Source organism: Hylobates moloch, unplaced genomic scaffold (assembly GCF_009828535.3).
Source record: "Hylobates moloch isolate HMO894 unplaced genomic scaffold, HMol_V3 SCAFFOLD_9, whole genome shotgun sequence".
NCBI classification, from domain to species: domain Eukaryota; kingdom Metazoa; phylum Chordata; class Mammalia; order Primates; family Hylobatidae; genus Hylobates; species Hylobates moloch.
The window spans coordinates 55,868,786-55,896,596 of record NW_026652284.1 but is presented as its reverse complement, the minus strand read 5'-3'; the positions used below and the strand labels follow the sequence as shown (position 1 = coordinate 55,896,596).

General features: G+C 34.7%; 1 protein-coding gene across 1 annotated transcript; it reads right to left on the bottom strand.

Moving 5' to 3' along the window:
• Positions 1-1,047: 1,047 nt before the first annotated feature.
• On the bottom strand, positions 1,048-27,811 carry HNF4G (hepatocyte nuclear factor 4 gamma). Its single transcript, XM_032758458.2, has 10 exons — positions 27,602-27,811; positions 23,699-23,867; positions 19,985-20,079; positions 16,647-16,753; positions 14,946-15,101; positions 12,069-12,156; positions 9,206-9,358; positions 8,839-9,075; positions 7,425-7,547; positions 1,048-3,933 (listed from the first exon to the last, which is right to left on the bottom strand). The coding sequence occupies exons 1-10, from the start codon at positions 27,735-27,737 to the stop codon at positions 3,812-3,814; spliced, it is 1,386 nt and encodes a 461-aa protein (XP_032614349.1). The 5' UTR covers positions 27,738-27,811; the 3' UTR covers positions 1,048-3,811.

Below are 27,811 nucleotides of genomic sequence, written 5' to 3'. Positions count from 1 at the left end.
AGAGGATGTCTGGAAACACCTGAATGTCCAAGCAGAAATCTGCTGCAGGAGCAGAGCCTGCATGGAGAACTTCTACTAGGGCGATGCAGAGAAGGAATGTGGGGTTGGAGCCCCCACACAGAGTTCCTCTGGGGCCCTGCATAGTGGGGCGGTGAGAAGAGGGCCACTGTTCTCCAGACCCCAGAATAACAGATCCACTGACAGTTTGTACTGTGCACCTGGAAAAGCCACAAACACTCAGAGCCAGTCCTTGAAAGCAGCTGTATAGGGGCTGTACCCTGCAGAGCCACAGGGGCAGAGCTGCCCAAGGCCTTGGGGACCCACCTCTTGCATTATGTGCCCTGATCAGGAGACATGGAGTTAAAGGAGATTATTTTGGAGCTTCAAGATTTAATGAGTACCCTGTCTGGTTTTGGACTTGCATGGGGCCCGTGGCCCCTTTATTATGGCCAATTTCTCCCATTTGGAATAAGAACGTTTACCCAATTCCTATATACCCATTGTATGTTGGAAGTAACTAAGTTAAGATTTTGAGGAATTGTTGTGAAGGCATAATTGGTTTTGAAATGTAAGAAGGACATGAGATTTGGGAGGGGTCAAGTGCAGAATGATATGGTTTGGCTCTATGTGCCCACCCAAATCTCAAATCAAATTGTAATCCCCATATGTCTAGGGAGGGACCTGGTGGGAGGTGGTTGGATCATGGGGGCAATTTTCCCCATGCTGTTCTTGTGATAGTGAGTTCTCACAAGAGCTGATGGTTTAAAAGCATTTGGCAGTTCCCCTCTCACTTTCTCTCTCCTGCTGCCTGTGAAGTAGGTGCTTTCTTCTCCTTTCACCATGATTATAAGTTTCCTGAAGCCTCCTTAGCCATGCAAAACTGTGAGTCAATTAAACCTCCTTTCTTTACAAATTACCCAGTCTCAGATAGTTCTTTATAGTAGTGTGAAAATGGACTAATACAAATGACTATATAAAATATATTATCAATATCTGTAAAAATATGAAAGCATTTTTGAACACTAATGAAGCACCTGGTTTCAGTGATTTTTTTTTCTCAGTTTTTATTCAGAATGTTTAGTGAAACAAACATAGCATCACAGTTTAGGAATACTTTAATCTCACTATAATTTAACATTGTAAAAAATCTACTAATTTTTGATTTCCAACAATAAAATTTATAAAAATAATTTTACATTTATAAAATGAATTATTTCACAATAAATTATTCATTTCTATTACCTGAAAAAAGTTGAATACTATATAAAAGTAATAACTTCCCTTATCAATATTTTGAAAATACGCTGAAAACATCAATTCCTTTTTTCCAGCATCTTTGGCAGTTCAGTATATAAAAATATAATATTATAAATTCCCTGACCATAGTTATTGAAGCAGAATCATTACTAATAATTTCAAAGATATAGCTGTTTAGTAAATACACATGAATAAATTACAGGGTTCACTAAAAATAAATTTTATCTTTTATACTTCGAAGGTTTTTGCTATGTTCTGAATTTTTGTGTTTTCCAAAATTCACATGCTGACACCTAGTCCCCAGAGTGATGATATTAGGAGGTAGGGCCTTTGGAGGGTGATTCAGTCATGAGAATTAGTACCTTTATTAAAGAGACCCGAGAGAGCTACCTTGTTCCTTTTATGTATAAGGACACACTAGAAAATGCCATGTATGATCCAGAGGCCTAATTTGTTGATTCGTTAATCTTGGACTTCCCACCATTGAGAACAGTGAGAAATAAATTTCTGTTGTTTATAAGCTTCCAAGTTCATAGTATTTCGTTACAGCAGCCTGCACAGACCAAGGCAGTATTTTTTTTTTTAATGTCTTCTAAGAGAACCCCCCCAAAAGTAAACAAAAATCTACAAAAGTTATTTGTATGATAAAAATCAAAACATTCTTATTCACGAAATTGAAGCTACAGTAAATTTTCAAAAAATAAGAGTTAAAAAACTCCCCCCATATGATATATTTTACAGTTTCACAAGGGTACCAGGTCTTGAAGGAATTTTATTAAATCTATTAAATCATAAATAGCTTTTAATAATCATTGTTCTACTTTAAGAGTTCGATTTTACTTTAAGAGCTAATAAGTTACTTAATATTACTATAACCTTTTTACTTATAAGGTAAGTGGGAGATATGACATCATAATCTTAGACATTTTAAAAAATCCTGAGAAAGATTATTTCAATCTTTTACAGTTTGGGATCCTCTTTTTAAAAAAAATATTATTGATAATTACTCAACCAGTTTTTCCAATTTTCCCTCTCCTCAACCAGAGAGGAGCCACTGCCTCATGAGGTGGCCCATGCTTCATTTGTTTTAAAATAAATTCCAGCTTTAAGTGATATCAGCGAGTTTAAGGCTTCAATGAACTGTACTCCTCAGTCTAGAATTCGACATTTGGTACATCCCTGGGCTGCTACATTTTGAAGAATCTGCTAAGCCAGTCATTTTACTTTGTTTTTGTTTTCATCAAAATCTATCTGGTGAATCTTTTATTTTGTCTAATGTTTTTAAGAGAAAGTCTTGTTAAAACTACAAAAGTGGTTTCTTATTCAAGCTGAAACAATTTTACACTCACTGCTTATTGGCAAATATATATTATAGGTGATATGATGAATAGTATCCAATCATCACTCAACTGCATATATTTAAAAACCACACTATGAGTAAGAAGTTCACATTTTTCATTCCACACCAAAGATTCATTAAAGTCAACTAGACCTGGGCTTGAATGTGGTTCTCTCACTCGTTATGTTTGTGAACTTTGGTTATGTTCCTTAAACCCTCAAGCTAAAGTTTCCCTTCTTTATAAAACAGAGATAATGATATTTCTCCTAAAGTGTTATTGTGAGGACCAAATAAGGGACATGGGTGGTAGATGGCTAACTTGTCCTCAGAATCAGTTCTCTCAGAGAGGCATGGCTTTGGCTGACACAGACTTTCCACCTATAGATAATTCTCCTGGCTACCATGGGAGCCAGCTGTGGGCATGTGCTAATTTCTAGTCAATGGATAACTATTTTCTAAATTGTTTCAGGAGAAAGAAATAAATTCCTCTCTTGATTTCGTCACTGTTTTAGGGGTTTCTTTGTTACAGTTCACCCTGCATCCTAACTGATAAAACCAACATGTTTTTGCTTAACATACATCTTCAAATAAAGTCAGATTTCAAAAAGTATCCAGTCATCCTTGGAATGGTTTTTTGTATTTTTCTAAACTTAAGATAGGAATATTTAACTCTAAAGCAAAGAGTTGCTTCTTTACCACAGACTGTCCATAAAAGATTCTTCTTGAAAAAGATACAGCCTATTCTACAGCAACTGCTTTATTTTTCTAATCTGCAAGTTTATAATTTATTTTAAAAAACTTAGCTCATTTTATATTAAACCGAGATTTCTGATCTACTATTTTCAGTGAAAAACGAACAGTTTGTTCTGCATCACATCACAATAAAGCAATTATTTACAGATTTAAATTAACATTAATAAAACAAATGAAACTCATACATAAGATTCAGTTGGTTCAGGCACAATGCAGGGGCAGTTGGAAAAAATGCCCTATATAAACATCTTCAAACTCAGATATACATTGGTTGCATGTGAAAGTTTTACATAGTAGCAATAACGAACAGAATGAACGTATAAACAAGAAAATAGGACACCGTCTTATAACAGCACCATGAGGAAGCCTTGGCTAAGAGTTTGCCAAAAGTGCTATCCTGAGATATTTCAAGATCAACAACTTTTCACATTTATGTAGTGCCATTCTGAAGTAAACACATTTTCACAATTGCTTTTGTTTGGAGAGATGCTGGTGTGAAATGACTGATGCTTGGTTTGTAGCTATTTTGTACTGTTCTTGCCCAGAGCCTTGTGGTGGGGAAGGGAGTGGGGTTTCAGGAGTTGCTGAAAAAGAATCAGAGAATTGAGTGTGATGGTGGCAGTCAGTCTTCCCCACCCCATTAAACCCTACATAACACCAATACACATTAGCGTAATTTGAAAATGTTTTTAAAAGATCCTGTATAGAATAGTGATTTGTAGAATGCATTACTGGCCCATGACACACCGTTAGAGAGTACTCTCAACTTACTTCCCAAATAACATTAAATAGAAAGAGGTCATGTTAAAAAATTTTTTTCATAGTCACTTTAAGGTGTTTTCTGCCTTTCCTAATAGCATTTATAAGCATTTGATTCTCTAATAAACCTAGCAGGAAAAAAGGCAATGAAAAGAATTAACAGAAGGATAGTTTTCTCAAATATTAAAAAGCAATATTTTTTACAATCAAAATTCACATAAAATGAAAATATGTTTGGTTTGGATTCCACTAATTCAGACATATTAGATGACATAAAAAATTAAGGTTAAGATACTTTATAAATGTCCTGAAATCTAAGTTGTAGTCAAAAGCATCTGAAAAATACTGGCTTTTTTTTTTTTGCTTCAAAATTATTCTATTACAATCGAACTTGCCTGTCCCATCCCCTTTGATGCAAAGAGCAAGCCTGAGTAATTGAATAGAAAGTAATTTAATATAAAAAATGGAATTGAATGTAAAAAGTTACAGTTTCAAAACTCCATTGTCTAGAATAGTAGTTCTTTCTATTGTAAAATCTAACCATATTATAAAATAATCTAGGAGTTATTCTGTAATTTTTAGAAACGAAATATTTTAGTACTCACGCTTATTGTTATTGTATTATTCCACATAGTAAACAGAACTAACAGAAAATGTTTGATGATCAGACTGAGGCTTTGTAAACTCTATAGCTTATGTCTCAACAGTTTTAAAACATTATATACAAAACAAGAAGAGTCTCCTTTTACCTGGTGTTAATTAATACATTAGCTTTATATTATTGTTCAGTATTGGTTAGCAATTACTTAGAAGCAAAATTTTTAAGTGCAGTTTAAATGACAAATCAATATCAAAATCTGCTTTTAAAATTATTTCTGGCTATTTAGACTAGATCTAAGACTGCAGTAGCCTTCTCTAAAAGACCAAGAAAATATGCATGAACTTAAATTTTGGTTGTGTTTAATATCCTCCTTTGCATAAAATATAAATTATTTCAAATGAGCATAGTAAAGCCAGGTTTTCTTTTACGAACAATTCCCACAAATAGTATGTGGAAAGAACAAGAATAAAAATGAGTGTAACAATGTGATTTTTAAAAGACTAGGGTAAGCAAATGTGTTTTTAAAATACTAGAATAGTAGCCCTTAAAAAGTATTCAACCACCAGTAGAACTGTCCAGCTCTCTTGCCAGTTGATTCCTACAATGCTTATTGTGTTGTTAATGTGTTTTATTTTGTGAGTTCATGAATAACTGATCTTTAAGAGACACAACTCCATAAACTCTCTAGTTTGGTATTAGGCTTGCCCCTGTCTTTCTGCTCTTGATTATCTATTAAATGAAAATGGTAAGATCTATTCTGCAAAGATGTTCCCAAATAATGTCTTTCAAGTACATTGGAAATCCAAGATTATGCCATATTTTTCTATAATTTATATTTTTTCCTAACAATTTCATTTCTTTCTCTCTCTCACATGCTCAAATAATTTTGGTTTCATATATTATTTACACAAAGATCTACCTGTGCTTGTATCTAAAAGATGGCATGGTAGCACGCAGTCCCATGGCCTCTACGTTCCCTACCAATGCCTAGAAGTCAGGTGGTACTGGTAAATTGTTGTTGCATTGCATACAACATTTGGGAAAAAAAAAACCAATGTTGTAGCTAGCTATTAAAGACTATTGTAAATACAGTAGGCAATAAGAGTATGCATAATAGTTACATCACAATAACTCAAGTCATCTCAGTGAGTTAATAGGTTTGGTGTTCAGAGGCAATAGATCAAAGGTAAATCTGGGATTAATTAGAGTAAATTCAGAAGCAAGTAATCAGTTAATCTAGATATTTAATCAAATAATTAGAGATTTGTATCACCACAGAAGCTTAGAAAAAATAGAATTAGCATGAAGGCTACAATAATAGATTAATTTATCTACTAACAATCTCTGTAGTATTTATATAGTCATTTGCGTTCCAAGGAGTTTTCATAAGCAGCCCTCACTGCACAATTCTAATGTGAACGAATTCTGGTTACCAAGGCTTAGTTAAACACCACCAGTCTGGCAACAACATGGTTCGAGTTTCAGTTACCACGGCAACTCACAATTAACAGTGAGTAATTTCATAAATACAGACTCCACTGCCAACTCTTCAGTCTGCAAACAGCTACCTAAATAACAGATGTGCTTTATGATCAGTGACTGATCATGTCATAACTTTTAGTCTGTCCATGATCGGTCATTGAGCATCTTCTATTCAGTTCAGGCATGGAAAACAAACCGCATACAGTGGCTGTGTTGCCTCGTTTCCTAGTGGTAAATTCACATCACATTTTACAAAATTGAATAATTGAATTAGAATTGACCAACAACAGTGAAAATGCAGAAAGGAATAAAAAGTGATAATGCTGGAAGTGACATACAAATAGAACATAAATGCAGTCACAGAAGAAGTAGCTGACCATGGGAATGTTGCCGCTGCTGTTGTTTGAGTCTAAATATGCAGCCAAGAACCTAGCAAAGGAAAACGTGTCCACATAAATGAGAAAGTTGGATGTGTCGAAAGGGGAGAAGGTGTCCCAAAAGAAGTGAAACCGGCAAGAAAATTTCACATTAAACGAATTCTCAGAAACACGCCAGGACATTGAGAATGCAAGGGATAAAATGTTGAAAGCTGATCCAAACTTCCCAATGAGTAAAACTCATCAGGGCGTAGAAAAGACCCTCACTTCCTAATGTAAGTTTCAGAAGGTGACAAGAACTGGTCAAACTGCGTTTCACAATATTTTTATAAAGAAATAAAACACTTCGATTGTCAATATTCCTAATGTTTTAATTACAGTGTACCAACTGAAATGTTTTATATTGGATTCTACAAAATAAGTATAAAGATTATATTCATTTGGTCTCCATAAACATTAGGAGAGTTCTTAATGTTTTGACAAACATTTTTGAAGGTCCCAAGCAGGAAATAATTTTCCCATTGATTATTCAGATTCCCTTGCATGGTTCCAGCTTGCATTGTCATTTTTATGGTCTCACACTGCCATGCAAAGCAAGGACTACTTGTATACTCTTTTGTGCTCCCCAGACCTATGAAGTTGAAAGATTTTTCTTACATTTTCATTTTAGGAAGCAAACTTATGTCTAGGGAGAAAAAATGACAAGCTGAATAACAATCTTCTACTGCTGAGTCCCAGATGGGAAATTACACCAAGTTTTTGCCATTTCTGGTTACTAATAGATTCTTTCCCACAATTCCACTTTCTCTTGTGTAATTAAGAAATATCATGGTTGAAAAGTAGCCTGTATACTTACAGATCTGGTCTGCATGAACCAGTGTTGACATAGGACCTAAAAGTATAGTTTGTCCAGTTAATGGATCTTGAGACAAATGTGGATGCATTGGATGATGGAGATGACTGCCATCATTGGAAGCCCCTACAAAAGATAAAAAGATGCTGTGTTAGTGATATTTAATCAGGAACAGCAAGTTTACCTTGAAACAAATGTTTTGATTGACAGCTTAAATATTGCTATTTTTGCCAAGTGCTTTTTGGGAATTCAAAAATAAATTGACAGAACCACTGGCATATTAAGAACAATGTCAGCTTTCACTGTACATTGGCTAGATTAATGTTGCATCATATTATGCTGTATATTAATAATGGACCTTGTGTGCCATTTCCTGGAATCATTAGGTTCGCTGCCTGTTGTTAAGGCAATTCCAAGAATCACTTACCTCAAGTTTATAGTATTTGGGATCACCGTAATAGCATGAACAACTTTCATTTCAGAAAGATACCATTAGGAACAAATTATGCACCAGAAAACTGAAAATAAATATGATGATTTTACTAGGAAATTTAATCTAGATTGGAATGCAAAATAAATGATTTCTTAACTTATTCCTGACATTTATTGCAACATTGAAATATCATTTTCTCTTTCTACTATTTTGTGTCAATTAATTATTTCAGGAGCACAGTGTTCATTTTTAAGATATTTAAGTATTAGGTTACATTGCAATTCCAGTATCCTTGAGGTTTTAAATGAATCAGGGCATGAAAAACCATGATCTATTTGAAGAGGTCACAAAACCAGGAAATTTGTTTCTGTTTGCCATGTTTGGAAGGATCTGAAAATTTAAGTTAGAGAGATTGTGGAGTAGAGGTTGTGGAGGCTAATAAGAATGGGGGTTTGAGGCTGGGTGCCGTGGCTCATGCTTGCAATCCCAGCACTTTGGGGGGCAAAGGCTGGCAGATCACAAGGTCAGGAGATCGAGACCATCCTGGTCAACACGGCGAAACCCCGTCTCTACTAAAAATACAAAAATTAGCCAGGTGCGGTGGCCTTGTGCCTGTAGTCCCAGCTGCTCCGGGGGCTGAAGCAGGAGAATCACTTGAACCAGGGAGTTGGAGGTTGCAGTGAGCCGAGATTGCGCCACTGCTCTCCAGCCTGGCTACTGAGCGAGACTCTGTCTAAAAAAAAAAAAAAAAAAAAAAAGAATGGGGATTTGAATCCGTTCAAGTATTTTTCTCTCTCTGATGGGTCTTGCAAATTTTCTAAATGTAAAAACTTGAGTTCATTATGTCATAGCAGAAGGAAAAATATTCAGGAGCATCACATCAACTTCAATAGATGAATTAAATATGGACAAAAAAATCAATAGGTCAAACTTATATTTAGTGTGATTCTAATCAATAAAGTAGAACTTCTTCAATGTACTCACCACCTAGTAGCATTTCCTGAAGTAGATTGTCAATTTTAACCATCCCAAAAAGCTTAACGAACTGTATTTGCTCAATCATTTGCCACGTGATGCTCTGCAGTGTGGGCAGGAGCAAAAGCAACTCTCCAAACCTCCCCCGGGAGTCATACTGCCGATCGTTGATGTAGTCCTCCAAACCGATCTGCACTTGGAACCTCATGTTCTTAATTTTTACTGGATCGCTTAGCCCTTTTGCATCTAACAAAGGAATAAGAGAGGCAGTGTACAGATTTAACCTAATTAGAGTGTAAGACAATAAATATTCTAATATTGAAAAGTAGTTCAATTTTTATTATATTAATTCTCTAGTGGAATTTTGAAAACCAACCTGGATCAAAAAATACAATCGCCTTTAAACAAGCATACTCATTGTCATCAATCTGGATTTCTTGAAATGGTCTAACCAGCTCATCTAGAACACGATTGGCCACACGGCTAATCTCAACTTCACAGCTGTTGCGGTGAATAACGTAGTTGTTTCCTATGAGAGAGAAAACAAAACAAAACAAAACAAATAACCACCTGTCTCCCCAAACTGTCAGCACTGTTTAAAATTTAACAAACCGCCGGGCGCGGTGGCTCACGCCTGTAATCCCAGCACTTTGGGAGGCCGAGGCGGGCGGATCACGAGGTCAGGAGATCGAGACAAAAATACAAAAAATTAGCCGGGCGTGGTGGCGGGCGCCTGTGGTCCCAGCTACTGGGAGAGGCTGAGGCAGGAGAATGGCATGAACCCGGGAGGCGGAGCTTGCAGTGAGCCGAGATTGTGCCACTGCACTCCAGCCTGGGCGACAGAGCGAGACTCTGTCTCAAAAAAAAAAAAAAAAAAAAAAATTTAACAAACCTTTGTTTAAAATAGTCTACCCTTGAAGGAATAGTGATGTGCTTCCTCTCTCAGTGGTGTTGTTAGTTATGCTAGAAAAACTTAAGCATGCTTAAAGGACCAAGAACATTGATAATGTGATCACATGCATTTTAACGGGATCAGTCACTGGTGATAACACGAAAGTGCAGACTAATAACATGCTAATATTTGACAAACTTTAAATATAATGATTAGTTTTTCTCTGTGTCAGTCATCTATTAGAGTTTTATTCACTAATGACTATGATACAAACCCTAAAGAATCTTTCTTGTTTACAGCAGGTTAAAAACAGCACTTTGATACTCTGGGCATTCTAGGCATACACTATTGAGACAGTTTTAACACGCCTAAGTAAAGGAGGTTAATTTTTTTTTAAATTAGCATGTGAATTCTCACGAGTTGCCTCTGATAGTATGTTTTCTCTTCGTGGACTTCTTTAAATAGAGGTGGGATAACCACTTTATAAGGCTGACTTTAAGGGAGTTCAGAGATTGGGTAGTGAGCTGGACCACCTATTCCCTAAAGATCTTTCTAACTTAGAAATTCTCTGGCTATAATATGATGAACATTTTTATAGCTTCCAAAAATAACAGCTAAATTGTTATTTTCTGGTTTTATAGAAAGACAAATATTCTAAATTCTTTCACTGCAGGCAAAGACAATCCTCAGGGTAACAGCATGTTCAATGGTAGCCTCAGTCTTTCTTTTTTCTCCAGCTTTATGGAGGTATGACAACCAAACAGAATTGTATATATTTAAGGTGTACAATGTGATTTTTTGTTTGTTTGTTTGTTTTTAGAGGGAGTCTCTATCGCCCAGGCTGGAGTGCAGTGGCACGATCTCAGCTTGCTGCAACCTCTGCCTCTCAGGTTCAAGTGATTCTCATGCCTCAGCTTCCAGAGTAGCTGGGATTACAGGCTCCCACCACCATGCCCAGCTAATTTTTTGTATTTTTAGTAGAGACGAGGTTTCACCATGTTGGCCAGGCTGGTCTCGAACTCCTGACCTTAAGTGATCCTCCTGCCTCTGTCTCCCAAAGTGCTGGGATTACAGGCATGAGCCCAATGTAATGTTTTAATTTGTATCTACATTGTGAAATAATTACCATAGTAAAACTAATTAACATGTATTTCACCTCACATAGTTACTATCTTTTTTTGAGTTTCACTCTTTCTTTATGAAAGGTTAGCTTACCTAATTATTCTGGGTAAATCAATTTAAAACTAGAATGTATACAGTAGGCACTTTGTTTTCTAGGTATACTGCATTTAGGTCTATAACAAGAACAATATTCTAGATGTTTACTAGAAATGCAAGAGAGGTATTTAATAGCATTTCAGGGCATAGTCTCCACAATCACATTATGTGGTTTAGAATCTTGGCTATATTCTTTTCTAGCTTTGTGACCTTTGGTAAACTTTCTCTGCCTCCATTTCTTCAGCAGCAAAATGGGCTGAAAATAATAGTACTAATCCCTTAGGGCTATTTCAAGGGTTAAATGAGAGAATATATATCCATATACATGTAATGTACTTAGACCAGTGCATTTACATAGTAAACCTGCAATAATATTAGATATTGTTATATTGTCTTCAATTTATTTATATTTGGGGCTAAAACATCTAAGACAAAAACAAAATAATCTAGTCATATTTTCACACATGCCAGAGAGAGGTAGAGCTGGTAAGTGTCAGAAGGATCTCAACCCTCAAAACCTAATAGTTTAAGTTAAGTAAGGTAGTGGGATTAAAACAATTAATGAAGACAAAAGTTTTTTCTTTATGTCTTCTCTACCCCACCACCCCACACCTATTATCCTTCTTTAGCCTCTTCTAGCATTCCTGTCTATTGAAATTGTTCAGTCATTACCACCAATACTTTTATACTTGATCATGTTGTAGCATATCATGGGCTATCATGGGCAATAAGATCATAGGACGTAAACCTGTTTTTTTAAAGTGTGTAAAATAAAAAGCAGACTCTGAGGAAATATGAAAACACACTGAGACTCCATAAGGCAGCCATATAATTCACTAATTATTCATTCTGATATAATTTGAACATACCTCAATATTATGTTCATTGAGCAACATCTCTTATTTATTTTTAAATCTTAATGCTCCCTGATCATCTCACGGACTCTGAACTTACATACAGTCAAGGCAAGGACAAATAAGGCCAAATGAGGACACAATTAAATTAAACCTGTGAAGTGACAGCACCATTTGACAGTGTCTGTAAATACTTGGAACATACAGAACAGACCCTGTATAATATTGTGAGAATAAAATATGCATAATTTCTTCTTAAATTAAAAAAAACTTACCCAAAAGCAAAATATCTTTATACATCATGGATCTCTTTGTAGCTCCAAGCAGTAGGTGCTCCCCTGCGTGAGCCCTCAACAGTGCCACCTTAATGAAAAATTCTAAGTTTAACAATTAATTATAATATATAATGATTAAAAGATGACATGAGTCTTGTTAACTTACAGTGTTCTTTAAGCCTGGGACTTTTTGTTTGTTTAACAATCTATAGTATTCATAGATACATGCCATCATTAAGCCTTCCAGTTTTCTATCATAGCATGTCAATAGAATTTACTTTTCAAAAATTTTAAAACTATCTAGCAAGTCAATACAATGGCAGCAGAAAAAAAAAAAAAAGCAGACAAGTTAACTGTTTGCAAGGGAAACAGAATCAAACAGACCAGAGTTCAAATCCCAGCACAGCCACTTACTACCTGTTTAACCTTGTGTAAGTTAACCAGTATGTTTGAACTTACTCATTTGTTTTCGTCTATAAAATGGGAGTAGAGATAAAAAAAAAACTCATCATGTACTCATGAGTACTAAATGATAAAACATATATAAAACATAATCTCCTGCATGTAATAAACTAAATAAACAAAAGCAAAGCAAAGACTTCTTGTAAGGAAAAGATGGGAGGTCTGGGTTCTGCCACTTTCTAGACTACTCTTCTCAGTCAGCTCTCAACTGAGCTTCATTTGTACACTCAATTACCTGCTGGGCATCACCACTAGGAAGTATAGGAAGCATCACAAATTTAACACCTACCAATGTAACGCTTCTCCATTATCTTCATCTAGTAAATGGCACCGTAATCCAAAGTGCTTGTTCACATCAAAACAAGAGACTATTTTGAGTCCTCTGTAACTCTACAGTGAATTCTAGTGCTGCTTCTCAAAATACAAGCCAAAGTGATCCACTTCTTTTCATCTCCATTGCTACCACCCCAGTCCAGGCTGAAAAGTCTTTTAATGGTTTTTTATTGTCCCTAGACTAAAACCCAAACTCGTCAAACATGGCCTCACAGGTGATGGGAGGCGTGAGAGGAGTCAGTGCTTTGCCTCCCAGCCCTCGTGTCTCTGACTTCATCTTGCAACACCCCTTGTTCACATTGTTCCTGCCTGACTCAGAACCGTGGACATGCTGTTCCTGTATCTGGAGTGCTTTCTTCTCAGATTCTCCTGCACTTGGCCCCTTGTCTTTCAGGGTCTCAGGCAATAACTTCTCTGGTCCTCAGTTTAAAGTATCTCTTCTCATTTTATTCCCATTCTCCAACAACTCATCCTATTCCATTTTATAGCATTTTATAGAGCTTATCTCCACTTGGAATGAACTTTCTCATAATTTTTGCATTTATTAAGTTATCCACCTCTCTCAAATACAGTGTACATATATGAGAATAGTGAAGAAATCTGTATTTTTACTGCTAAATACCCACAGTTCCTAAAACTGAACAGGAATCTCCTAATAAATATTCATTTGATTAATTTATTGAGTGAATTTTACTGACATAGGGTTCAGTTTTAGAAACTGTAAAATGGAGATAATAACACCTGTCAGTGAGCTCCTGAGAGAATTAAATGAAATGATGTAATTTATAGTGCAACTGAAAGCTGATTTCCCATGCCTTATTCATAACAGACATTTACTAATTTGTGGCTAATTAATAAATGTTATACTGTTAATATTAAAGAATCAGTTGGTAAATTAAAACTGTTTTTCACTGGTTACTGGATTTTAATTTCCCAATTTTTAAATCACTGAATATATAAGTCAGCAATTTCTAAAGAAGAATGATAATAAAAATATAAAACTCATAAATAACGTAATCCTACTTATATTGCTTGGGGTGAGACTGGTAGGTTTTAGCAATTTAGCATTATTCACTGGCATAACCTTCTGAGCCATACTATCTTTATGATATGTCAATATTCGTGACTCATACCAGGAAGGCAGTTACAGAGCATTTTAAGAATTATTTCAGATTTCACTGTATTTTTTTTTTCCTGTCACCAGGTGAAATGCTCTCTTAAAAATAAATATACATTGGTTATAACACTTAACACGGTTAATTTAAGGTGAGAGAAAGGGAATTTTTCAAATTATTTTCATCTACAAAAAATTATACCCTACTTAGTAAGAACAGTTCAAAATGAATCTGAAACCAAAATACTTATCTTTATAATACAATTAGGAAATTCAAGTTTCTAAGTATTTACTAAAATATCATAATGGACATATGACAAAATATGAAAATATAAGTATTAGTAAAAGATCACTCTATCTTTTCTTCTGTAAATTTTATTTCTCTCTAAATTTCTGATCATGCTTCTACAGATTTTTTTTTCTTTTTGCCAGACATGTAACTTTTATGCAATAAATTCTGGAATAAAATTTACAGCATGAAAGGTAAAACTTCATGTTAATTGCATGAAGTACCCACCAAGACAGCACCACAACCTGTGTGGTTTCTGTCTAGGAGTGACCTGGTATTTCTGAGGAGTTTTATGTAGCACCTTCAGTAAACGCCAATACACAACATCCACCATTTGCTTCACAGACATTCGCTCTTCTAATACTTTGTCTCACAATGACAGTTACATGCTATCTGCCTTTCTCCCGCACATGACCCTTTTAAAATTCCAAAAGGGCAGAGGAGTGTTTTGTTCAGTTCTTGTCCAATCAATAAATTTGCTACACCCCTAAAATAGAAGTCAAACAGTTGTGCCTCTTGATAGAACAAGGTGAATGGGTAAGAAAACCCAATCCTTTCTCTCATAACTTATCTTTTGTCAAATACAGTAATATAGCATATGCATTACAAATAAAATGGAAAGAACATAAACTTAGCAAAGGAGCATTTTTAAAGTATTTATAAAGTTTTCAATGTATACCTGATCATCCAATGGTAATTCACAGAAGGCAGGAATATATTTAGCCCATTCCACCAAGACTAAGAGCTGCTGTTTCATAGATTCACAGACATCACCAATACTTGCAATTTTCTTAACGTTTATGTCAGTGCTTGACCCAGGGCTTGAGACTGAGATCTAGTATTAAGAAAAACATTATATTACCATTTAAAATAATAGATGGCCAACATTCCCCTTTTTTTCTTTTGACTATGATAAGTAAAGGCCATAGAAGTAGGCATTATTGTTGTTACAGTATCTTGACAAATACTAAACATTTTAAATTGAAAAATAAAATACTGATTTAAATTGAAAAATAAAATACCTATCAGTTTACAAGTTAATTTAAAAACATTTCATATATATAGCACCATCCTCTGAGAGCAGTATCTTATGTTAGTGGTCAAATCTGTACACTAAGTTTTACCCCAACTTTTGAGGAATTTCACAATTCAAAATGGCTATATAAATAGATAGATAGTATCCATATGTAATATGCTCTTTGATTTTATTTTGAATTAAAGGTTATATTTTCTTTAATTTGTGGAAGTTTATGAAGAAAATGTTTTCATAAAGTTTACCCAGTTGGGGAGACAAGAAGCAAGAACTATTTGTCTCGCTGCATTAAAAGGAAGCCATCAAAATTAAATTAAGAAGCCAATGTATGACTCAGCAATGTTGAAGAGCTTAACATATAATAAATTTGTAAGATTTGTAAATTTGTAAATCTGTAATTTTAGGCTATATAAAAATATAAGTAGTAAAGCTTTTCTGCTGAAAGAAAACACAGTCTAAAAGTTTTTATAAACTTATTTTTGAACATGCGTGTGAGTGTATCTTTATCTGTATTTGAATATTTTCTCAGAGCTCCCCTTTAAGTCATTCTCTAAAAGCTTTATTGCCCATCAAGCAATCTTCAAGTAATAATGATAACGGTGATGTTAACCTCATCTTATTACCCTTGTGTTATCAAAAATGAAAGTAGTTGCACTGACTCATTATAGGACCTGATTAACTACTTGGCGATTTTATAATCTGCTTTATAATAGAAAAATAATATTAACATTTCTAATAAGGGCAATGCTAAAATAAGTCTGATTTAAGCATTTCCTTATATGACACTAAATAATTTATTTTTATGTATATAACTAATGACTTATTTTTTAACTGTAGAACTGTTATTTGAGAAATTTAAAATAATAAAGTTTTCTTTCTTATGTGTTTTCTGAATTCTGACTCTTTATTTAAATGTCTGTTTCCAAAGCAGTTCCCAATAATCCAGAAGTCATTTTCAAGGAAAGAAGCTCTGATAACAAATCTCAACCAAACTCCCCAAAAGTTGTGGTAGCTGGTTGTACAGATTCAATCAATAAAACAAAATATTGCCTACAGAGCTTTGTGCTATTCATTATTTTTAACCAAACTTATAAGCAAACTTTTTGAAAAACAATCTTAGACTGAAATTCATTTTATTTTTCCATTTAAAACTAGTCTTGTTCAAGAATAGTCAAAATTAAGTCAGCAGTCCCACTCAAACTTTCAAAGTAAAACTCTAAAATGTGTGTAGATGTAACTTATTTTAGTAATGGGCACCTTTGAAAACACTTAGATTATTTTAGTATGATGCCTAAATGGACATTTGATTTTATTAAATAGGGTTTGATGCTGCCGTGCCACAGGTACCTGGCGAGACCGAATTTCAGCTTGTGCCAGTGTGTTAATGGAGGGGATGTTGCTGCCATCAAATGTGCTTCTTCTGGTGCTTATTCTATCGCGTTCATTTTGTACAGCTAGGGGGAAAAAACACAGTATTTATTGAGCACTTCTCTTTAGCGTATGTTAGAATATAGATTTTGAGGAGTTTTTTTTAAGTAAAAAAAGTGAGAAAAGTTCTTTCTAAAAGACTTGGAAGAAAGATATTTTCATTCTTCACTACTTTCAAAAATAGCAATAGTCAAGCTTTTCACTAGAGCCCATAAAACACTGCTGTTTGAGACTTCATGACAGCATGCATGTTAGAAAGTGTTGGGTCAGCCAGTTCTGCCACGCTGTATTTTTAATAGGGTGGTTTTCTATTCTCTCAAAGTTAATAAAACTATAAGATAACTAGAGGAAGAGCATTGCCTATAAGATTGACCAGGTCAAAGATAAGAGTGTATTCACTATTAGAAAATATGAGTCATAGATTTTGAAACTTCCATTTTCTTTTCTCTATAAAACACTAGCAAAAATGGAAAGTAAACTTAGTTACGATGATTTTAGGATTACAATATTATGATCTTTTATAAAACACTATCCATGGGACAGTTTACCAACATTAATAAAGCAAAACTTGTACCATGGAACAGTCTCTCCTGAGAAAATTGAGGTTTGAATATCAGCATTTTGGAAAGATGAAGAAATCCTATATATTATACAGGTTTCTAAGAGAAAGCTAGATCTGCTTCTTTATTTCAGGATTAAAAAAAAAAAGAGTAATGTAATTCCCCAAATCCCTTACTGAAAACTGCATTTTTAAATAAAAGGAAGAGTGACAGGGAAAATATTAACTCACATGTTTACCATAGAGAGAATAAAATCAGGCCAAGTGTAGTTCAAGTCTGTAATCCCAGCACTTTGCTAGGCCGAGGTCAAAAGTTCGAGACCAACCTGGCCAACCTGGTGAAACCTCATCTCTACTAAAAATACAAAAATTAGCTAGCCTTGGTGGCACACCCTTGTAGTCCAAGCTACTTGGGAGGCTGAGGCAGGAGAATCGCTTGAACCCAAGAGGCGGAGGTCACAGTGAGCCAAGATCGCACCACTGCACACCAGCCTGAGTGACAGAATGAGACTCCATCTCAAAATAAAATTAAAAAAAAAAAAAGAGAGAGAGAGAATAAAATCAGTCAGATATCAAAGTTGAAATTCAAAACTTTGGAGGTAAAATTACCTTTCATTAACCAAAGAGAAGGGAAACAAGGAATTTAGGCCCTAAATTATTTTGGTTAAGGCTGTAATTTGTTCTGCTGGAACAATAAGGCATTAAAATATCTTTTTTTTTCTGCAAGTATGCTTTTGTTAAAGAAATCCACCAATTTCTAGAGATCTAAAACTTACTATTAAATATCCACTCCATTAAGTTGAAGGAGGAATTACAGGACTTTTTGCCTTTAAGAAAGAGTAGGTTGTCTGTAAGTTGGAGTGAATCAGTAATATTTTATTTTAAAATCATACTTACTAGTAGCTTGCTCTTTTTGTTTTACAGAAATTGTTATTGATTTTAACCTAAACTGACTCATTTGGAAATGCATATGCAGAGATAAAAAATTAAGATGTTAGCTATGCTTTTTGAATTTCACTTACATGATTATCCTTTAGAAAAATGCTAAAAGATATTGTAAACATTTATAATCTCAGTGCTATCATTTTTGACATAAAACTATGTTTCTATTTGTTTCCATCTAATTAATCTTGCTACTATGCTGTTAGTGTAAAAAACAGAAATATATCGACTTTAAAACTCAAAATTACTTTCCAGTCTATTTAAGAAAATAACACATTCTTTTATGAACAAAAGATAAAATTTACCTATTTTAAAACATAATTGTACTTCACAAATTGTAAAACTCATAAAGGAAACATAGGATTGTTATTTGCTTACACTTTTGTGGAGATAAACATGGAGTTCAAGTAAAAATGGAGGAAGGCAATTGACCAAGTATGTAATTAATCCCATAAACTGTCAAATAGAGCTCCCTATGAAATTAGAAACAAATCACTTTTTAAATGAGAAACTGCTTCTCCTTTAATTTTGTGAACTTTATTTTTTGTTGTCTTCGACACTACTAACCTGAGCAAAACTAATGGTATTTCTGTATCCTTAAAATATTGAATGGCAAAGAAAAATCTAACTACGTTAAAGATGGGTTTGATATATTTTACACTTCTTTAGCATAGTGATTTCATTTGATTTTTTTAGTTTGTGAAACAGTTGTGAAAAACATCTCTTTGTATATGATAGGCATAACCAAACAGCAAAACTGACAAGTATAAAATTTTGTAGCTGTTACACGCTGTCAAATGTTTACAGTGTGTTCAATACATTTGTTTCTAAATTAACCGTATTTAAAATGTAGGAGAATATAATCAGATTACTTAATATATTCAAGATGAAATTGGTACACACTAAAATAGCACATCTAGTCTATTGTCTTGGTCCCTTGATATAATACAAGCTTCCTGAAGGGGAAAATTATTTTGTCTGCTATCTTCACTATTGAAGCTTCAGCACCTAGAACAGTGTTTGGAAAGTTGCAGTGTTGAATAAATATTTAGTTAATAAATGAATGCATGAAAAGCAGATGTTCAGTTAATGTTCATCAAAAGAAAAAAGATATTCAATTGTTACTGAGAACAACAACAACAAAAAATACATTTGTGTCAGGCGTGGTGGCTCAAGCCTGTAATCCCAGCACTTTGGGAGGCTGAGGGGGGTGGATTACTTGAGGTCAAGAGTTCAAGACCAGCCTGGCTAACATGGTGAAACTCTGGTTCGACTAAAAAAACAAAAATTAGCCAGCTGTGGTGATGCACACCTGTAGGCCCAGCTACTGGGGAGGCTGAGGCAGGAGAATTGCTTGAACCTGGTAGGTTGCAGTGAGCCAGGATCATGCCACTCTGCACTCCAGCCTGGTTGACAGAGCGAGACTCCATCTCAAAAAAAAAAAAAGAAATCTGTAATTTCAACCCACTAACAGAATATTGGTATACTATTTCATCAATAATTTTGTTGCCTTGGACAATATAGTGGTGGAGAGGATGATATCCATAATCAGATAGTCACCAGACAAATACTGGCTATATCACTTAATAACTGGATGTCCTTGGGCTAAATTCTTTAACTTGAGGAACCATAGATTCCTCCTTATTATATTGAGGAAAATTAGAGCTCACGTAAAAAGGTTATACTGATCAATGAGAATGTGTGTGTATGTTTATCACTTTTCATCAATAATGTTAATTATCATCATCATTATTACCTTCTTTTTTCATTCCCGCTCTAAAACACTTTCTTAATCGGCAATATCTACATTGATTCCTTTTGTCCTTGTCAACAACACATTGCCGACTGAACCTATAACATCAAAGAAGTATTAGTTTGCAGAAAACTATAATTTACAAAAAAAAAGCAAATAGACAAACGGATTTTAAATATGTATTGTCACATTTGGTTCGATAAAAAGAAGGTATAGGAACAATCAACTATGACCTTTCCAGTCTCACAATCAGCATGTGCGTGAAAACACGAGCCTCACCTCTCCCTTAGTCTTTATAGTAAAATAAAACTGAATGACTATCTTCATTTTGGCTGCTGTGCATAACCACTTCTATCATGAGTCATGAAAGCCAAACCTAGTTTTGAATATCTTTGGCATTCGAGTTTTTGTTGCTTATTGCTAAATGATTTCAGTATGAAGGAGGCTATTATCAGAACTTCATGGCCCTGCATTTTCATGCTTTTCTCTTTTAAATATTCTTCTATTAATTTTAAGTGTACCCCACAACCCACTGAAGTTTACCCTAAATGGCAAATTATATATCAAGAGGTTGTTGAGGACAACATTGAGAGTACAGTTGGCATCATGGGGTAAGACTTCACACACATTAGAATGGTTGCAAATGAAATAAAGAAAAAACAAGTGTTAGTGAGGATGTGGAAAAATTGGAACCCTCATATACTGCTGGCTAAAATGTTAAATGATGCAGCTGCTTTGGAAGAAAGTTTAGCACTGTCTTAAAAAGCTAAACATAGAGTTATAGTAGTATAACCCAGCAATACCATGCTAGGTCTGTGTGAAGAGAAATGAAACATATGTACACATAAAAACTTGTTCATAAATGTCCACAGCAGCATTATTCATCATAGCCCAAAGTGGAGAATATCCAAATGCCTATCAACTGATAATAGAAAAACGAAATGTGGCATGACTGCACAGTGGAATATTATTATTTGTCAGTAAATAGGAATGAAGTACTGATAAATGCTACAACATGGCTAAACCTTGGCAGCCTATTCTATCCTAAACAAAAGAAGTAAGTCTCAAGAGATCGCATATCGTATGATTTTCTTTATACAAAATATCCTGAAAAGGCAAATCTGTAGAAACAGAAAATAGATTCATAGTTGCCTCATATTGTTGGTGAGGGAGTTGGGAGGAAATTGGGGAGTAACTACTAAAGGTTTCTTTATAAGGTGATGAAAATGTTCCAGTTTGACTGTAGTGATCGTTGCACCACTCTGTGGATACACTAAAAAACTGACTTGTATACTTAACCAAACAAACAAACAAACAAATAAAAAAGAGTACAGTCTCTGAAACTAAATCTAAGCTTGATTCCACCATTGACTCTCAACAGAACTTGCGGGTGTTAAGTAACCTTAATTTATAATTGTAAAATAAAGAGAAGGACTTGCCCAAAAGGTTGTTGTGTGAATACACTTCAAATAGTTGGGGGCAAATATTAAGCATACAGTAAACACTAACATTTCTTCAAAATTCTGGCACAGAATTATCCATACATATTGATATGTACCTGTTTATTTGTAGTTGATGATTAATGATAAGAATAAAGGTATATATTTTGTGACCTGTAAAATATATTTCTTCTAAAAACTATCGGTGTCCACTTAAAATTGAATGAGAAGCAAAGCCTATCATCAACAAATTGAGCTAGAAGAGAAATGTGCTTTCAGAGTGAGGAACAAGGCATTGCTCATTTGGGAAAAAATGGCTGATGAGACTCAGGAGAGAGGACCAGATTGACAAAAAACACAAGGCGAATGCATTCACTTAACATTAAATTAATAACAAAAATTGAATAAACATATTATTAAGCACCTACAACATACAAGATCCTGGTGTAGGGATTAAACAGATTAATGCTACTTGTTCCTGCCACTCAAGGAAATTATAATCTAATAGAGTACACATACAAATTGTACATAGTGTGAAAAACATAACGTGAAAAGTATTGAAACAGCAGTTAAAAGTGCTTTTGAAGGAAATCTCAACTTCAGTTTGATGGAGCAGTTACAGTAGAAATGGAACTTTGTAATCTAAGGAAATAGATACATTTGAGACCTACACAACCTGAGCTTCAAAAAGTCTCCATGCCCTTAAACTTGCATCAATAGACTAACCATTTTCTAAATGAAAAATCATAACATTTGATGAATACTAAAATATGTAAAGAAAGCTAGGTGGGCAGTAGCACTCTTAAAAGGAAGGTGAAGGAGTTAAAATGTGTCTGTTGTTAGAATATTTTTTAAACCTCTAAAAGCTGCTCTGAGAGCATCTCTTTTCCACTCTTCCCATACAGAAAGGACAGAAGTCCTGATAGCCTTTGTGATTCTCTGATTCTCACAAGTTGTAGGATTTAGTTGTTTGGATCATCATTTTACACACACACACACACACACACACACACACGTATTTCAATTTTAACAGAGCACCTGACTCCAGAAGGTATGGTTTACAGGTTATTCTGTATTTGTTTTAGTTTAGAAGCATTCGTACAAAACTATTTTTGATGAAGGAATGAAGGACATTGATCTACCTTTTACCTTTAGAGTTTTAACGTAAATAAAAGCAAAACTCATCTAAATACACTTTTTTTTGTTTACCTAGAAAGTTTTTAAAGTGGGCAATTTATATTTCTCTTAACCTGCTTCAAACTATCTTGGAAAAATTACTAAAGAATTACCAGAGAACTAGATAGATATTTGGGGAGTTATATATTAACTTGTATTGCACCCTAGGAAATCATGTGGCAAGACTTTGCGAGAGTTAACCTCTTCCCAAATATCCAATTTGTTCTTAAAAGAACATAATTCTGCACGTACCTTTTATTGACAGAACCAACATAGTTATTTTTCTGTTAAATTTAACCATTTTGTTAATAGCCTATATTCAATCTAAATGTAATCTGCATTCAAGGATAGTCATACAGATGAATCAAGATGCAATATGTATACTTAAATCGTGTTATGATGTTGACTAGGTATTAATCTAAAAAAAAACCCAAGGAAACAGCCTACTGGAAATGCTTGACAAATATACTATAGTTAAATAAGCTTCTGACAAAACATTTAAATTTAATGACAAAAAATATGGCATGAGAAATATATTCTAAATTTTAGGACTGAAAATTAAATTTCACTCATTGATATCAACAAACTACCAAAATCATCTGCACTTTCATAATTTTGTTTTTAGACCTAGGATGTAATGGCACTTAAAAAATAAACATGAGGAAAAATACTCGTATTGAAAAACCTTTTAAATGCAGATTTAAAAATGTTTAGAGATATATGAACATGTGGTAAAACAATAAAGAAACACAAGGAAAAGACAACATGAAATTGCAATGGTAGTTACCTCTAGGAGACAAGGGAGAAAAAGTGACAGAGGAGGTGTCCATTAAAGGCTTCAACTATATTGGTCTAAGCTGGGTGGTAGGTAGGTGGATTTTTTTATATGCCTTCTATAAGTCTAAAATGTTTCATAAAAAAGAACCACCTATGTGAATACATCCTGTGTACATACCCACACGTTCTTACTTGTACTGCAGTTTAGAGATTGTATTTGTAGACTTACAGATACACGAAAACTCTGAATTTTCTTCTCTTACTTTTTGCGTGCCAAACTGAAACATCTGTAAAGATAACTTGCCTAAAAGGGCATTTAAAGTACCTGCAAGAATAAACGTGACTCTTACGAATGCTGCGTCTGAAGAAACCCTTGCACCCATCACAGCTCGATGCCCCATAGTGTTTCCCTGTTGCTCTGTCCCCGCAGATAGCACACAGACAGTTGACGCCGTTGTCTGTGGTATTCATACTTGTCTCTGGGGCAGAACTATCTGTCAATAAAAAAGGAAGATTACAGTTAGAGTTAGTACTATTTCCTGATTAAATTGTCCTACTAATTATTTATAGGCTCATAACACTCCATTCGTTGGCTTCTTGGAGACCCCACACTGGTGCTTTCCTTTTAACCCCTGGCTGGCTGCTTCCGTTCCAAGCTCTCCTTTCTTATTTCTGAACATTTATCTTTGGGACACCATAGGGCTTAGTTCCCCAACTATGCTCTTTCCCAAGGGAAGTTTATCAGTTCCATGACAATAAATATTAGCTGTAGGATGAATAATTCCAATATTTTATCTCTAGCCCCGATGTCTCCCATGGGCATCAGCCTGAAATGCCCAAGCACCTATTGAAGAACTTCATTGTGAAATCTAATCAGAATTGTAAATTAACATATCAAAAACAAAAGTCTTTCATTTTTCCCCTAGAACTTATTCTTCCTTCCTTCAGTCTCCCCTATATCAGTCAATGGCTCCATCCAGTTTCCCAGGGCCAATAATCTGTGAGTCTTTATTGTATTCTCTCCTTTATCTTTTATAACCAATCCCTTGGTAAGTCCATGTTTACAATAGTTTTTATTTATTTATTTATTTAATTTTTTAAGAGTGAGTTCTCCCTGTTGCTCAGGCTGGAGTGTAGTGGTGCGATCTCGGCTCACTGCAATCTCGGCTCACTGCAACCTCTGCCTCCCAGGTTCAAGTGATTCCCACACCTCAGCCTCCCTAGTAGCTGAGATTACAGGCGTGTGCCACCATGCCAGGCTTATTTTTGTATTTTTAGTAGAGACAGGGTTTCACCATGTTGGCCAGGCTGTTCTTGAACCCCTGACCTCAGGCGGTCTGCCCACCTCGCCTCCCAACGTGCTGGAATTATAGACGTGAGCCACCGCACCTGGCCTGAAATACATATTTAATCCACAACTTTTCACCACGGACATCCTTATTCAATCAACCACCATCTTTCCTCTAGATTATGGCAACAGCCTGCTATCTAAATTCTTTCCTTCCATTCTTGCTGCCCTACTGTTTGTTACCCCAAAGCCACCTAAGTGATATTGCTATAAGTAATTTATATCATGTCACCCTCTGCATCCAACCCTGTCGTAACTAGATACAGATGATGTCTAGGCATCTTCCCACAGCCTGTAAACCCTGCATGTCAAACCCCCCTAAAACTCCCCCAAATCTCTGATCCCAGTATCTGGTACCACTTTTCATTCAGTTCACTATTCTCCAGCAATACCCTCTTTTTTTTTGTCATCGTTAAATGCTACTCTCATCTCAGAACTTGTTCACCTGCTGTTCCTTCTGTCTGGAAGGAAAGTTCTTCCCTAAACCTTTCTTTGAGCTAGCTACCAGGTTTCTGTTAAAGTCTCATATTTTGTGTGAAACCTTCTCTGAACACACATTTAAAAATGTCACCTCCCATCTGTCCTTCAAGTAGAACCTAGACCCCTGCTTATTTTAAGTATTATTATTATATTTTGAGTCAGGGACTTGCTTTGTCACCCAGGCTAGAGTGCAGTGGTGCAATCCTAGCTCACTGCAGCCTGGACCTCCTGAGCTCAAGCAATCCTCCCACCTCAGCCTCCCGAGTAGTTGGGGCTACCGGAGTACATCACCACATCCAGCTAGTTTTTAATTTTTTTTATTGTAGAGACAAGGTCTCACTATGTTGCCCAGGTTGGTCTTAAACTCTTGGGCTCCAGCGATCCTCCTGCCTCAGCCTCCCAAAGTGCTGGGACTATAGGTATGAGCCACCACACCTGGCCTTAGTTTTTTAAATGGCCTTAGCTTTTTATATAACTTTATTAGTGAAAAGTATATTCTGCATTGGTCTGCTCATTTATTACCCATCTTTACACACAGAATATAAGCCCCATGTTGGTAGAGAATCTATCTGTCTTATTTAGTCCTCTGTTTTCCAGCTTTTAGGATTATGCCCAGGATATAGTGGGTCATCTAATACATAATTCTGAGGGAAGAATTATTTTTAAAATGTAGATATTTATAATAAAATGAATATTTCTTAAATGAGTTAATATTGTGGATTACATCTTTAAAAATCTATATGCATTCAAAAGATATTAAATATGTAATATAGTAAAACTTTATTATAAAATTGTATATTAACAACTGATTATTGTATAGCTAACAAAAGGATAATACTAAAGGTTGTCGCATCCTGATTACATTTTGTAACTTACATATATTCTACCTACTAATATTTCTGAGTAGACAAATATTGTCATATATAATTTCATGAAGTAGAAAAAAATTTTAACGAGAACATGCTTAGGGTTAGTCAGGTGACATAGGATTAAAATGCTAAACATTTTTCTTTTGGTAACATTAACAAAACAGATATTAACAATATGAAAGTTAGAACTGTTTGGAATTGATTGTATTCTGAGAGACTATATAGAAATATGAAAAGTGCAACTCTTGCTTCAAGTTTAGTGCCATACTTACATATTGCTGACAACATTATTACAAACAAACAAGTTACACCACACTTTAGATATAGCCATACAAATTTGTTATTTCAGTATATTTGTTAAACACTTATAGTAAATAAGTGTTATGATTATGGCAAATATGTCCCTACCATTTCTTAATCATGAGTGTTTTTTTAAATTCAGTATTCTGATGAAATACTCTATTAAATATCTCTAGTCAAGTCTAAACATAAGGACACAAAACAGTGACTTCCTGAAAGTTGCACTACAGATTTATTTTAACTATAGCTTTGCTAAATTTTCAGAATTCACCTTTTGACTGTTTTTTAAAATTCCCACTAATAAGGAACTGCTTATTAAAAATAGAAGCAGAACACCAGTCATACAAATTATACAATACAGCAGAATAGTAAGATATCCTCAGTACAAGATATATTCTCAATCTTGCATTAAACACACACACACACACACACACAAACACACACACACACACACACACACACACACATTTTCCAAAGTATACATAATTACTCGATCTTAGGAGTTCTAACAGTTATAATGTATTTTAAACAAGATTTTTTTACTAGGTATTAAGTCTAAATTCAAAGTCAATAGAAAGCTGTATTACATAAAGACACAACCCCTAAACAACTCATGTCTTATTTAAAGTTAAAATGTTACAGTAATTAAATACCAACAGCTTTGTGCGGCTAAACATTAGCCTGTCAAGTGAAGTTATAATACAAGCCTTATTCCCTTTCATATTTGCTTTCAATGCAAAAACCTGATAGTAATTTTAAATGCAGTTTCTCATCAGTAGCAATTGAGAACTGGAATTATAATGAAAAGGGTAGACAATCAGTGAAACTCCCTAATGTTCTATGGAAACTTTGTTCCATAAGTCATTTTAAATATTGCATAGAAAATATACTTTCACAGCCGATCTGCCAATATTACATATTACTATGATTTACAGCAAATAAAATAACAGCTGAAACTACTCTTTTTACCTGTCTAACTGGCCCATGACAGAATTCTGACATTACTTTATTACACAAAACCAGGCTTTTTCTACCTCTAACACAAAATAGCCACAGCATTATTAACTTAAATTTTGTAATGAAGTGCAAAAGCTCAGATTAGTGGCCTTAAAAGCAAGCCCTAAATTCTCCAGCAAAAAAAACATTGAGCCACAACCTTTGGAAGGTCAGTCTCCTACCTTCTCCAATTATACTTACTTTTCTTTACATCTATAAACAGATGATAACTCACCATTTGAATTATATAGAATCTGCATAGTTTCAAACTCCAAAGTTGTGTAAGTTGGGTCCAAAACTTCACTGTAATTTGCCATGTCCATGTCCAGTATTGGTTCTGATACCCTCATCATTGATTTAGAAACACACATACAAGTGGCACCACAAGCCCGGAGTGTGTTATGAGTGTTTTGATGTTTTGCTTTCAATCTGTGAGTGCTAATCC